Source organism: Anoplopoma fimbria, chromosome 6, assembly GCF_027596085.1.
Source record: "Anoplopoma fimbria isolate UVic2021 breed Golden Eagle Sablefish chromosome 6, Afim_UVic_2022, whole genome shotgun sequence".
NCBI lineage: Eukaryota > Metazoa > Chordata > Actinopteri > Perciformes > Anoplopomatidae > Anoplopoma > Anoplopoma fimbria.
The window spans coordinates 26,438,604-26,454,480 of NC_072454.1; the positions used below are offsets into that span (position 1 = coordinate 26,438,604).

Consider the following 15,877-nt stretch of genomic DNA (forward strand, 5'->3'; position numbering starts at 1 on the left):
ATATTGTCTAATATTTACCAGTACATATCAGTAGAGAAAGGTCAAAGAAATGTTTGTGGTCATTTAGAAACAGTAAATATGTTATCCAACACAGATCACTGAGAAGATTCTTCTTTAACTGTAAGATTTGCCAATATATTCCACACCAGATCTATACCATTCATCAAAGCGTTTGTAATTATGAGGGGAAAAAAGGGTTTTTAAATATAAAGATCAATACTGGTCTCAAAAGCTCAATATTGGTCAGGCTATACACCCTATGATTAATAGACTTAATTAAAAAAAAATGCAAATTCTGACCAAACCTTGATTGAAAACCGGCCAATGTATCCTCATACAACAGTTCTCATTTCTCCTGTGTTGTCCCACGAGTGTCCAGCGACACGTGTCATTTTCCGCTCATTAAATGCAAACAGTCATTTGAAAATCATCCAACTGAGTAACTACATAAATGGCTTAACCTAAATACGGAAGTTACGTGAAATATAAGTCAACATTTCGTTCAAAATAACTTATATAAAAAAACAACGTTGACCCCTAGCTTTACACAAGAGACGAACAGTTGCCTCCTGGGTGAAAGTCTAGTGTTTTTTAAACCAATCATCCACTCAAAACTCCTACCTATGCAGAGTTTGATGCTCTTTATACTTACTGGTTCTAAATTAAGTGGATTACATATGAATTGATTTTGTCAGATATTAGAGTAACAGTGCGTTACTTTCTGTAATAATAGCTAAATATAATATAGAATATTTATTTGAGTGTTTACAGTTTGAGCACCATACATTTGAAATTGTTTCACTTGGTTACCCCTAGATAACAACATAAGTATTTTGTGACAATGAAAAATGTATAATAATATCTTCATAATGGTCCAAACAATTCATGAACAACCGTAGCCACTCTGAGTTTGTTTTGTTACAGTACTTGAGGCTAATAGTCTTATGTCCTAAAATGATGTCCCTTATCTCCCACCACTAAAGGGGAATGTTGCCTAGCGCTGTTTGAATTTCCATCTGGTCAGATCGAACGCCACAATAGTGTAAATCCTCAGTCCTCAATCCCACCTCAATGGTTCCCTGCCTCATGCTCCTGTATCAGCAGTGGGCTGCAAAGTTGCCATTGCTAATTACTATCGAAAAGCAGCATGCAGATATGCCCATGCTGCATGTTGACATGTCATACAGTACATCTGGATCACTGTACTCCATACAGCACTGCACATTCTGGATATGCCTGAGATGCAAGGTTTTCCTCTCCAATCCTGAAAGCTACTCAGACAGATAACTGCAGCTGTTGACATTTTATTCATTTTCCCTCTTTCTTAACAGTTTGGACAGTAGGTCAACAAGCTTGGTGTGTTAATGTTACACGTTTCAGGACAGAAAATGATGTCCTAACCTTATTCTTTCTCTCCAGAATACTACAAAATATATCTTAATGATCCATGAGATTACCTTTTGTGAAATATATTCATTTCCACCAGAAAGCTTGTTGATTTACTGATTTGAGGCATTTAGTGATATTTCCTTAAGTACAATTTTATTTGTATTTGCTGACATGTATTTATTTTCCCTATTCTGTTTTAAAGGGTCTAATAGGACCATCAGGTGTGTCAGGGCCAGCAGGACCAAAGGGGGAGAGAGTGAGTGCCTTTGCGTGTTTTTCCTGCTTTTAATTACAATAAATATAGTTTCAGGAAAATATACGTTTTAAATGTTCTCTTTTCTCTCTACAGGGTGAAAAGGGAGATGCAGGATTGCCAGGACCAATTGGGCCTCAAGGCATCCCTGTAAGTCTCTAATTCAATTTTAAATATCCATCACAACAGTCAGCATCTTTTAGCTCACTGAAAGCAGTATGCTTGTAACAATAGGAACAATTTTACAATCACTGCGTTTTTAGCAAGTTGCCATCAGGGCTTTCTGACAGAAATATCCTCCCAATAATACTACTTATTTAGGTTTCGAATAAATTCTTGGTTTCGGTTAAAATATACCCTTTCTGGCATAAAGCCCATAAGGCAAACTTCTCCTGTTTTCAGGATAAATTCCTCAAATCATGAGATACTATGAGTTACAATAATCTCAATATGAGTTATAACAATCTCACTTTGAGTTACTATGAGTTTTAAAATATCACTATGACTTACAACAATCTTACTATGTGTGACTATGAATTACAACAATCGTATTGTGTGTTACAACAATCTTACTGAGTTACAATGAGTTACAACAATTTGACTATAAGTTACTATGAGTTACAAAACTCTTACTATGAGTTACTATGAGTTACAACAATCCTAATGTGATTTCTTTGAGTTAATATGAATAACAACAATCTCACTATGAGTTACTATGAGTTACCATAATCTTACTATGAATTAAAATAATCTTGCTATGAGTCACTATGAGTTACACCAATATTACTATGTGTTACAATGTGGAACAACAATATTATTATGTGTTACAATGTGGAACAACAATATTATTATGTGTTACAAAAATCTCAATATGAGTTACTATGAGTTAAAACAATCGTACAAGGGGTTACAACAGTCTCACTAGAGTTACTATGAGTTACAACAATCTCCATATGCGTTGCAACAATCCCACTATGAGTTACAGCAATTTTGCTATGAGTTACCATAAGTTAAAACAATATTACTATGAGTTACTATGAGATAATATGAGTTACAACAATCTCACTGTGGGTTACTCAGAGTAACAACTATTTCATGATGAGTTACAACAATTTTACTATGAGTTACAATAATCTTACCTGAGTAAGATTATCAAGACAATCCCAAGGTATATATCCATATATGCGCAAATGTAGTGAATGTGCACCTTTTCTAAAATGTTGTTAATATGTATATTTGCCAAAGTGAGACAAACATGCACAGCAAAGAGTATGTTTTTTCTCATTTCTTTTGCAGGGTTTAGTTGGACCACAAGGACTCAAAGGGAACCGGGTAAGCTGCAGAACCAAGTACAATATTCTGTCTGATTGACAATCTTAGATTTAATTTAACCAGGTCACTTCTATGCTTATGCTTATTACATTCAGCAACTGAATTAAAATCTTCACGAGTCATATTATAACAGGCCAGGCTGGCATTTGCTTCCAAAACATAATTTTACAACTGCCATTATTATTGCAACTGCCTTGTTGGGCCATAATAGGTCACCTGAGCCGAAGTGTGACAACTTCAAAGACGCTCTCAGGCTGGAGAAGAGAATTAGAGAACTGAATATCAAAAACCTGGATTTTCTCTTTGATATCAAGCATTAAAAGAAAGCCAGATGAGTCAGATTGTTTGCTTTGATTTTCATTTAATGATCCTGAATAATTCACGTCAAGTTGCCTTCCTTAGGCTAATGTATTCGTTTTGCAGTGGCTTTGTTTTGAGGGTCAGAATAAACTTTCACAGATTATATGACATGAATAAAATTGACAATAGTCCAAACATGATTTTCTTTAATCAAAGAAGAATTCCCAGAAAAATTCATTAATTTTGTTAAGTGACCTTGGATACAGCGAACAGTTTTATTGTCTTTTATGTTAAATTATGTTACATATTCAGTTGAAACTTGAGATTGAAAGATGGATATTCAATTCAATTCAATTCAGTTTATTTTGTATAGCAGAATCACAAATTACAAATTTGCCTCAGAGGGCTTTACAATCTGTACACATGAGACATCCTCTGTCCTTACACCCTCACCTCCTCTGTCCTTAGACCCTCACATCCTCTGTCCACCCTCCTCTGTCCTTAGACCCTCACCTTCCTCTGTCCTTAGACCCTCACATCCTCTGTCCTTAGACCCTCACATCCTCTGTCCTTCCCTCACATCGGCACAGGAAAAACTCCCCTAAAAATCCCTTTAACAGGGAGAAAAAAGGAAGAAACCTCTGGGAGAACGACAGAGGAGGGATCCTTCTCCCAGGATGGACAGAATGCAATAGATGTCATGTGTACAGAATGAACAGCATAGCAGAGATACAACACATTCAATATCAGGCTCATGTCTTTGCATTGAAATAGCTCTAACAAATATTTTTAAAATAATGGATCACATCACTGTTGTTTACAGCCTGCTTAACGTTGTTTTGTTCCCAGCAGCAGCAGGCAGCGGTTTTCAGATAGATAGCTCTGATGAGGCACTGTACATTACACTACCTGTCCAGCTCAACACCGTAGACGGCACAGTTAAAGACTAGGTTGTGAACAGAGTGGAGCATTTAGCAGCTAAAGACACAGACATTTTCCTCAGGAGTTGGTGGAGACCAAAAACAGAGAATATTGGAAACACAGCTCCAGATGAAGGCTAATGCTGTGTCTGCTGGGTGTATAAATAGGACACTGTTTGCTAACACGTTCGCAATATCATCTTAAAGGTGATAATATAAGAATAAATGGGGGAAGCAGCTAACCTGGCTCGGTCCAAGTTAAAACATATATATTTATCACCAAATATAAAGCTCTCTAACAATATATTGTATCTTGTTTTTTAATCCGACAAACAAAAATGTACAAATTACAGATTTTTGGGTATTAGGGGTATTACAACAGTCAACGCAGTGACTGTGCACAGCTTTCTAATGTATATTCATCAATGCAAGGTTATCAGGTTTGGCAGTATTGTGCCTATACAGACACCAAAATCTTTGCCCGTACCTGGCAATCCATGCTTTAGTCAGAGATGCTACACAAAAGTGCTGCCTGTGTGGATACATATTTGAATTTCAGACAGAACCAGGCTAGCTGTTTCCCCCTGCTTCCAGTCTTTCAGCTAAGCTAAGCTTAGCATGTCCAGACTCCAGCTCTGTACTGTATAAGATTGATATCCATCTACTTTATCTCAGAAATAAAGCAAAAAGCTTACTTCCACAAACATTAAACTTTTCCTTTAATTGGCAGTGAATATCGAAACCGCCCTACAAAATGCTAATGTATAAAACAGTAATTCATCTCCAGGTTGCACTATTTAGGAGAATCTGTTTTTAATGTCCACATACCCTTCCTCTAAGAGAATGTTTCTGTTTCCTTCCCATTAACCTGTGACTCTTTTAATATTTCCACTCCCATCTTTTAAAGTCTGCACATTTCATAAGCTCTCTCAGCACATTCAACTGGCCTCTTGTCAAATATTTTTAGTGTACAGCTACAGAAACCAGAAGAATACACTTCTGTTAAGCAGACCTGAGTGCGACTGTCCGGTTGGAAGTGCTGAAGGCAAAGCTATGGGATAGTGTTGGTGTTTTTACTCTTTGTCCTGTCTTCCTCTGTTTCCGCAGGTCTTCCTATCCCCTTTTCCTTCCCTCCACCTTGCTCTGTGGCCCGTGGCTCTTTTTATTGCCGGGGTTGCCCTCTCTCCCTCTCACAAACCTTGGCCTCCTGCTCCTCCTCCTCCTGCATTCTAATGTAGTCCTGGGTTAAACTTCCTCTTCTTACACCTCCTCCTTACTTCTCCTCCTCCTACTTACCAAATACCTCTTCCTTGCAAGCCTTCATGTAATCCCTCCAACCCCTGACCCTTACCCCAAATTGGCAAGCAGTACTCTCCCATCAATGTCAACGTGTATGCTACATTTAGATCCTTGCACAGCAAAAAAGGTTGCATGTTTATGTGCCTATCATTCTTAAGGTAGTTGAATTTCTCAGAGTTAGACGAAATTCGTGAGACTGAAAATTTAAACATGTAATCAATGCCTTTTAAACAGCAGCTGTATTTGTAGTCCTGGCATGATTTGCAAACTACTAAAAGTTGATGCAGTGGGCTTCTTAATTTCAACTCTATCAAAGAACAGCAAGACTGCATATAGCACTGTTGTGTGTCACTTACAGTGACTGCATGCACCTATCTAAAGTCTGAATGTAAACTACTAGAGACACTCACAACTGGTCTTTGCTTTTGAGCCAAAAACATTTGAGACTGAAGCCTTAAACCTGAATTCAGTCTTAAATATATAGATTTATAAATATTCCAGTTGTGTAGGTGATGCTTAGACAGCAGTGGGAGAACACTGCAGTCAGGCTGCATAGTATTGTACATATCATTCACTACCTTCACATGCACTAAACATTCAGTTCTTGCCTTTATTCTGATAAAAACAAGCAACATTTCTACTAAGCTGTGTACATGGCTAATGGAAATGAACATTTCAGTTTACATGCAGCTGTCGAAATAGGATTTTTTTTAAAGTTTTGCACCAGTGTTGCGTGTTAGACCAGGCGAACACAGCCTCCTTCTTTCACTCCTTCAACATGAAAAGGTTGGCGTTGCACCATTTGTACATTTCCACAAACCTGTTGATATCCAAGTCTTTCATACTGTTTAAAAGTCAGTGTTTCTACTTTTCTTTTTTTGCATCTGTACTCCAGCCCTGCAAACTGATGGCTCATTACAGAGCTGACAGTAAACCAGACAAGAGGTCTTGAGTCGCAAACTGCAGTAAAAACTCAAATTGATACAAATATTCTGAACGTGCTGTACACATGTCCAAAAGAATGCTCACGAAACCTGAATAATATCAGCATATCCCACATTTCTTAATTGGAAAATGCTACCCTCCAAATAAGGCCTAATTCAGAATATCCAAATGGAATATGCTTTTCACATGACCCATATCAAATTTATAATACTTTCATATTCGAAATAATGTAAAGCGAGTTCATCTGCATTCCCTATACACAATGTTGTAATTTTTTTATCTGATCCCTTACAGCCTTTGACCTTGGGGAGCAGGTGTTGGTACTATTACCCAGCACAGATGCTCAGATGGGTTATGCTAGCAGTTTCTAATGCAGAGTCTCTAGCCTACAACAAAGATGAGCAGCGGGCTAGAGGTCTTTCTAACTCCACACCCCAAGATTTTCAAACTTGTAGTCTTCAGACCCAATCAGTGAACAGGACAGGCCTTGGTCTATGTTGATTTGTTAAACACACTAGACCTAGGCTGCATCCCATTACAATTGTGAACATGGCTACAGCATCAAATGTTCATCTTATGGAAAACATAGCATGATAACTGTTTCAACAGCTATATTCTCAACACCACACCCAATGCTTGCTGCACGGTAAATATTCTTCACTATTAAATATGATTTAATAAAGAACAAGGTCATGTTTGAATAAACCGACACAGACTGTTGATAGAAAAGTAGAACATGAACATCATCCTATCCACTCAGAGCACTGTTGAATGGCTCTCACCACAATGCTCAGAATTCCTCCACCAGTCACTTCACATGGTCAATCCACAACTTCATTATTCTTTAGCTTTTAGTTTTGGACACAATCCTCTTGCTCACTTTCATATCTAATGTTTTGTTCAGTAAATTATCTTCCATGATAAAAATGAAATTATCAGAGTAACAACCTTTTAATTCATCCTTCTCATATCTCACTTGCAAGTCCTCCAAAACCTTCTTTAACTGTATCTGCAAAAAAAACGTGAAACCTGCTCACGACCTGCTTTGGGCTTTAAACTCTCTTCCCTAACTCCCTCTACTTACCTTCCTTTTTCTTTAAATGTACATTTCAAAATGATATTGACTTTCGAAAATAGCTTAAAGCGCAAAACATGTCAATGAACTTAGATAACTTGTTCTCTCATTTTGTCTTAATTACATAAATAAAAAGAATACCTGATAGATGAAACCTTACAAAAAACCAACATTTGCTTTATGTGCAACTTAATGCAGGAGGACTAAAGTTTGTCTTTTTTAATACGCTGTTGTTTGCAGGGAGAGAGGGGCAAGAAAGGCAACAGGGGGGCCAAAGGGGATAAGGGAGACCAAGGAGCACCTGGATTAGATGCCCCCTGTCCGTTGGTATGTCAGTGGTCCGAAGTGTAACCAAGAGGCAAAAGGAAGTAGCACTAGTTTAGAATACAACACAATCTCATATGTCCTCAGTTTCCCCTGAAGATTTGTATTCAGCAGTCCGCTTCCTTTTGGCTCTGGTTTTTATTGTTTCTAATCAACCTCAGGGAGGGTTTGGTCCAAGTATCCGCAGTAGCTTGATATGAGGAGATATAATTAGTGCAATTGACGTTTTTCACAAAAGAAAAATTTCAGAGCTTATAGCGTACAGGTGAAAAATACTTGAAAGGATCACAGACCACAACTCTGCCTGAGGAACCCATTTTTTACAGGAATGAGGCAGACAGGAACCAGGCAGCCACTGCTGATGAGTATCAACAGATACCAAAGCATTTTATCTCGACTTTCAGACTTCAAGGTAGACCAGATATCCTTCTTCCAAGCCATGTCCACCAGTATGTCCCTCCCTGTTCTCTAAAAGGAATCCATGTGACATCCTTGACTCAATGGGACAATAGTCCAAACCTAAGCTTGACCCAATCCCATAATAATGAGACTCTTGGCTGGTAGCAGACTCTAGATAAAACCCATTCCTATAAAGAAACAATTTGTCATCTCATTCTACATCTGAAAGCTTTATAAACCTTTTAAAGTCATCTCAGTGAGCCCAGTTCCTGTCAGTCCCAGGTTGCCTGCATGTTTAGGAAGCCTGCATCCCGTCACTCGGAGGACACAAGTGGAGATCTTCTTGCCACCAAGTAGCGCTCCTCTGCTACCCATGAGCTGCAAAACTGGTTTTTAAATGGTTGATTTCACAAACAGGGTTTCCGAGGCTTTAAAGGGGAGAAAGGTGAACCGGGCTTGCCAGGCCTGGACGGGCTGGATGCCCCTTGCCCTGTGGTATGGTGCTCTTCTTTTCCCTTCACTTACCCCAGCATGCCTCTAGCTATCCCTAACCAGACCCCTTACTATGGCCGCTCAGATGTTGCACTGTAAATTTACAAAAACATGCACGTTTGCATGGACACGTAAATCTATTTATTGTAGTTGACTCCACTCATAATATGCCAAAACTTTTCCAACTGACCTCCAAATGACCTTCTGTAGAACTAAAATACTTATACCAAATAGACAATTAACTCACTTAACTCAACCTTTCCATCATAACTTCTTAAGCTTTCTATGTTAACTTCACATGTAGATATATGATTTTGACTAATACTAGCAAACACATAACCAGATATAATATTTAATCTAAAGCCTTAACATTGTTGTTAAAGTATACTAGAGCCTTTTTTTCATAATACCTTGTTTCCTACACCATCTCTTGCATGGAGCACCCATTATTTCCATCTTTAAGGCATCAGAATACCACAGGAGGTGAAAAGCAGTCAGGAACTAGATGAATCTACTCTTTCAAAGCAAGTCTGAGTCCTTGTATTCGCATGGAAAGCATCTTTGCAGCACCTCTATTGTTTTGTTTTTATTTCCTGTGCAGACTTTTAGCCTAACAAAGCCAGCCAGCAAGTATAGTAAGACAACTCATTGTCATGGTTCCTGCTTGTGTTTCCACTGTTCTTTCGCCTGATTCTTGGATGAGTTGGTAGAATTAAATTTGGACACTGCTTAGAAGGTGATACTAAATGCAAGTTGAAGGTATAATCAGGAGTAACAGGCACAGTTGAGGATGTGAGTGGTAAAGGGGGCGACTGTGGCTCGGTGGAGAGCAGGGTCGTCCTCCAATCAGAGGATCGGCGGTTCGATCCCTGGCTCTGGCAGTCCATGTCGATGTGTCCTTGGGCAAGACACTTAACCCTGAGTTGCTCCCGAAGGCTGTGCCATCGGTGTATGAATGGGTGTGAATGATTAGAGAGACCCTGATGGGCAGGTGGCACCTTGCATGGTAGCTCCTGTCATCAGTGTATGAATGGGTATGAATGGGTGAATGATTAGTAATGTAAAAGCGCTTTGAGTGGTCGTAAGACTAGAAAAGCACTATACAAGTACAGTCCATTTACCATTTAAAGCAGACGTGTTGATGCATCACAAACACTTCAATTAGAACAAGCTAAATGTTAGTTCAAACTGTTGTTCACATTCATTGCAGGAGTTTTGAAAAATACATGCATCTTGTTATGCACAGAATGTCAATTCTAAGGATGTCTCCAAATTCATAGCAACAACTGAGTTTGCAAGATGTAGTGTGGCTTTGCAAAGCTAATTGATTCCAGGTGGTTAGATTTGGTATTGGGAGGTATCTTGATCATGGTTCATAAATCTGGTAAAGGAGAAAGGGATCGAGAAAATCGGTCTCTTTAATTTCTGAATTGCATCAACAGGTAAGGCTATGTATTACACATCAAAATGTCTTTGTAATTAATGGGGAAAAAAAGAATCTTGTTGCAAAATATTGGTAGTCTCTATTACACACAACTGGCAGCCTGTTATTGACTCTACATGTCATTTGAAGGCACCATTAATTTATTTAGAAACCATCCCTCTGCTGTGTGCCGTACAGCAGCACTGTTGTGTCGTGAAGAAACCTCTCCTGCTAAATGTACTGACAAACCCAACAATGTATAGACATCTGATTATAGAGACAGCTAATCTTTTCATAATGATCTCATTTCTTTATTGTATATATACTAAAAATGATGAATTCTTAAAATGTGGTAGTACTCTTCAGAGTTGTGAAGTTAGGGGATCCTCTGGTTCTGGAAGTAACTTTAACAACTGCAGAGGTTTCTTTTGATGATAACCTTCATTTTCCTTAATATAGAAACACAGTATACTCCTGGATAATTTGATGGGTGAAATCAAGGTTTTTTATTCACTAGACAGTTTGTGGCAACAAATGGCTCTAAATACTACATACTCGTGACTGAAGAGGCCAGTAAGCAGCACAAATTAGAGCTGTAGCAAATGTTTAACTCTTTGTCATTGCAATTAGGATCCATAGTCGCCAAATTCATCCTAAATTGACCTGAAAGAAAACGATTTATACTGATAGATGTGTGATGTGTTGTTTTTTTTTACAAATTGCTAGTTTTATCCATTAGCAGCGAATGCTGCATATTAGTAATTTTGTCAACAAAAACTATCACCAAAAATATTTGTTCAAGTTTTATTCATGACAAATACAAGACTAAAACTATATTAAAAGTACCCAATGAAATATTGCATAGAGTGCTGCAGAAATTAGTCCTAAAACCAGGAAATGAGTCATCAGTTAAGTTGCACTTCACGTTCCCTCATCTCAGATCAAGATCAATGCATTATCTGAATGTGTTTTAGGTTAGATGTCTGAAATGAGGTCTGTGGTACACACAAGCTGAAGAGACTTTAACGTTTTTTCTACGGCATAAAATACCTGAGAAGAAACCCCTCTCTGGATTTTTTTTTATAAAGGAATAATGGGACAACAAATTGCATTTCTTTGCACAATCCTGTTGTACAATGACAATAAATGAAACCTTGAACCTTGAAACCAAAAGTATGTAAGAGTTGGAGCCACTAGCACACTGTATTATGCAGAAATATAACTTTTACTGCCAGAACTCTGGATGGCCATAATATTTACCATTATCACTTTTATACTCAATAAAGATTTCAGCAGTTTTATTTCTTTGTATAATTCTAAGCTGCTTTTGTATAAATTGTGGCTTCAGGCATGATCAAATTGTTAGTCTCAGCTGGGTACGTATTTTTCATTTCTCATATTGTTTTTCTTTTTTCAGGGAGACGATGGCTTACCTGTACCAGGATGTTGGAATAAAGTAAGTTGAAGAGCTTGAGTCTTTTTAATGCTCATCATTGTGGCAGCTCACATACTGTGTGCTAACTTCACCAGGGGCATTGTTTGAACTAACCTGTGATATGTTGCCTTTTGCTTTCTCCTTGCAGTGACGATAACTTTGGAATGGCTTGTGTGATTGTACATAGGATATTTATTTTTTTACATTTTCCCAATTCTGTTATACGCTGGGGAAAAAAATTAAATCCTAAAAAATATATGGCAGCATTTTTGTACAGATGTTTTATTTTACTACGTATGACAGTGTTTATGTATTGGATTTTTATATCTATGCATTATTTTAATATTGGATTAGATAAGTAAAACATATGCATGATATTTGTGCATAATGTGGAGTGGATAATGCTTATTAACTTATTGTATTATCTTGTTGTGTTGTAATAGACCATGCTGCACTGAGTTGTGGGGCTGGAAATATTATGTGTTAACATTTGGAGTCTTAGCTGAACTCTCCTCTTTGTGATGAAGTGTTGAAAAACAAACATTGACAAGCAATGCACATACATTAGTTTCAATTTCACAAAATGTTCACACAGTGACAAAAGCTATTAAAAGTCTGCACTTTGCATTTTTGGTCATGTTCTCATATTGTAGTGGTGAACATGCAGACTTAAATGATCCGATTTAGGGCTGTCACCATAATAATATATGAAATATATTTTTGTCCTGTTAATGGTGTAATACGGCATTGGTGATCCTGTAGGAACTGACAGCTGTGCATAACATACTAACTGCATTTTAAAGTAATAAAAAAAAAAATGCTGATGATGCAAACCTGCTTATAATGCAATTAAAATGCTGAGCACCTAAAATAGTTTTCTGTATCATACATTTTGTGTATAATTTACTAAAACTCGTATGACTGTACATTTGGGCGTCATGAAGATAACTTTATACATCGATTAGGTCTTTGTAATAACAAAGATGAAATATTCCAGTAAATGAAAATGATTATGTGCATCCAAAGTATTTCATGGATAAATACATAAGCATTTCAGTATGTGCCATAGCAAGGCAAACACCAACAAACATGGGTTTGTACTAGAAAAAGACAAATAATTGGACCAGGCTGAATATATTACTTTATTGATGATACCTATCCATCTGTGTAGGTTAGCTGATTATTAACAAGAGATTGCAGAACACAAATACCAAACTAGGTTTATGGGCATTTCAACATTTTTGGAACAGGGAGCACCAAGTTTATTTTTTTAGTAACATTGTAAAATGCCCACTCAGTCACTATATTTTTTAAATCTATGGGATCAGTATCCATATAAGTTTAGTTTTTTTAGCTTTATGCTGAAAATATGAACATCCATATATTGTTAACGGATGTTTAAAAGTCCCAAATATTGCTATATGTTTTTGCCCAAAATATCCAGTATCAATTTTCATACGTTCAGTTCTTGACAGCAGGGCCTCCAGCTTTGGCAATGTTAGTGGGTGGATGAGAAGCCAGTGAGGGATGATTACCTGGTTTCTGCACTAGCAACTCTAACTAGTTGAGGAAAGGAGTCAAGATGAGTTTGCACAGTGAGGATACATTTTACAAATACGTATTACATTACAAGTAACAAATGACTACATTTTGTGCGCAACATCTTTTTACATTATGGCCAGGTTTATTGTTAATTACATTAAACACAATTATGAAATTATCATTTTCACAAATACCCACTGATGACTCTTAACAATATTAGTAACTTCTAGATTTCTTGCCAGGATTGCCAAGACATGTGCATCAGATAAACATGGTCCCCAGAGGATGATTTCTTATAATTTAGGATGGTTCTTTCATTGCCACAATCAGTTCCAACCTTCAGTGGTAGACAAAAAACACAAGTAACGCAAATAAGATTTGGACAGGTATGGATTTTGGCCTAAAACTAAAACTTCTAACAGGTATTATATTTACACCACATCATGCCAAGTGGTGTGTAAATCAATCAATAGGGGACAGCCTTAAATCCAGTCTTTGAGATCATATTTAGAAACAAGTAGCCTACTCTAGACAATCACATTTTGCTGTTATATCTCCAAACCCAACACTTGTTTCCTGGAGGAGGGCGTCAACCAAGATCTCTTAATCCTTTGAAGCTTTGAAGTTCCGGCATGAAGAGTAAATGTTGAGTTTTACAGCAGGGAAGCAACAGCTCAATGTTTCAGCTTCTCGTACTGCTTCTGTTTTTCAGTTCATTGTAAATAGTTCAGCCACTTCCTGCTTTAAGATGTTCAGGCTCTTGTTTGTTTGTGTGTTCTAATCTGAGGCACAATATACAGCCCTTACTGTTGGATGGAAATATCGCTGCTGACCCTTTAGGCATGCTGCTGCAATTTTTACATTGTCTCATCCATTTATGAAAGAGCTGTAATCTGTTTTGACAATGGGGTCCTTTTTTTCTTAATCAAGAACTATAGAGCATTTTATTTACAAGCATTTTTATGAAGTAGCTGTGCTCATTAAGCTAACCTCATTAACATTACCAAGTGACTCCGTGTTGAAGAAATGGATGGACTGACCAGAGTGGAGCTTGATCCGTTATATGCTGCTGCTCTTTGACAAAGCTTCTTTGTGTGTGTTCTGCTCTGCCTGGATCTGATGTCGCCATGAGAGATTGTTGTTGGATTCTTGCCAGCAATAAATTACTCATAGTGTCCTGTTGCTGCACAGTACCTCACATTAACCCACACCTTAGTCACTAGCTGGCCTTCATCTTGCTGTCATAAATTCTTATGTCCAGATACATGCTGAAATGTTCAAAGTGTTGATTTTGTTCAATAATTAAATATACATTTCTGGATTTTGGTTTTGTTCTCAAAATATCTTTGAAACATACTCACGTATAGATATGAGCAAGTGATCAATTTTAATCCTTTTTCTATACAAGACGCAGCATTTAACAAAACAAGTTTTAAAAAAACACACAAAAGCATTTCAGAAATGCATCATCTCAGATTATTGTCATTAGCTAAATTGCAGTTCAAGTGTTTTAGGACACGTTTCAACCTGTGTTGTATGTAACAAAACCAAACGGCAGAAACAAACTGTTTCACAAAATGGGACAAAGAGTCCAATTTTCCTTCTCAGCGCCAGAATAGTTTTCTAGCTGAACCGCTATGTTGAGTGAAATTCAGCAGCATCATAAAACTCAACTGGTTGAGTCTGTCCCTTAACTTTCTTTAAGGAACTTGATTATTCTGCTCAATCCTTCTCAAAAGGCAGCTATGCAGTGTATGAATTTAAAGTTTATACTGGATCACAGTTTAAATTGAAGTTTAAAGTTTTGGTGCATCAGAATTTAATTTAATCTATTTTTGGGGGAAAAAACTAAAGTTACGTTTAAAGAGCGGTTTATATTTAAGTTTTCTTAATTTAAAGCTTGTTTTCATTTTAAGTTTGGTGCAACATGATTTTAAATTCAATCATGATTTAATGTGTTTTAAAAATGAATTATTGTTGGTTTAACCCAGTCATAGAGTTTAGTTGAAGGACGGATGTTCTGAATGTTCAAATTGTCCACTAACAGACTGTTTTCACGGCAGTCAGACTTTGGTGAAGCACATCTAATTTACATGCACAGTACCAGGACCCTGAATCTGAAGCTGCCAAATTAAATTAATTTATTATTTAAATCTATGCACATGTCAAATGTCTGCTGGGAAAACCTTGTATCTGACAAACTGAAGAAGTGTATCCAAGGAATGCAGCATCACAAGTCCAATACATCAGGGATGTGAGGAATGTAGACAGGTGTGCCACAAACATTTGTCAAAAAAAAACATGAATGTATCGTAACACCCATTTACATGTCATGCAATGTAAACTGCAGGTTAACAGGTTTTTCATAGTGCAGTAGACTGTAACAGCTATTATTGTAGGGTCAAAATGCTGTGGGATATAATACACACTTGTATTTATGCTTATGTCCTCAGCAGTTCGGAAAATGAATGAATATGTATATTTAGAAATAAATATTGGTCTAAATAACAGAACCAATGACAATCTGAAGAAATTACCTGAGATTATTTTCACTGGATGAGGTTTTAAGAATAAAATAACTACTCACATTACATTAGCCAACCCTCTATGAGCACCTGTTCCTGTCTATACAGGACTTTGGTCACTTATACTGGTTTGCTGATTGTCTCCACAGAATGCTAACCTTCTTTGATTTAAAGTTGAACTTGCTGTGTGCCTCACCGCATGGCTCGAATTAACTGGTTTTGTT

General features: G+C 37.2%; 1 protein-coding gene across 1 annotated transcript in view; it reads left to right on the forward strand.

Moving 5' to 3' along the window:
• The window catches only part of col13a1 (collagen, type XIII, alpha 1), a 109,417-nt gene extending 94,968 nt beyond the window's left edge, over positions 1–14,449 (forward strand). The window contains 6 exon segments of the mRNA XM_054600179.1: positions 1,592–1,645; positions 1,739–1,792; positions 2,939–2,974; positions 7,754–7,840; positions 11,569–11,607; positions 11,735–14,449. Of these exon segments, the coding sequence (XP_054456154.1) occupies positions 1,592–1,645; positions 1,739–1,792; positions 2,939–2,974; positions 7,754–7,840; positions 11,569–11,607; positions 11,735–11,737 (273 nt within the window). The 3' untranslated portion in view covers positions 11,738–14,449.
• The last annotated feature ends 1,428 nt before the right edge of the window (positions 14,450–15,877 follow it).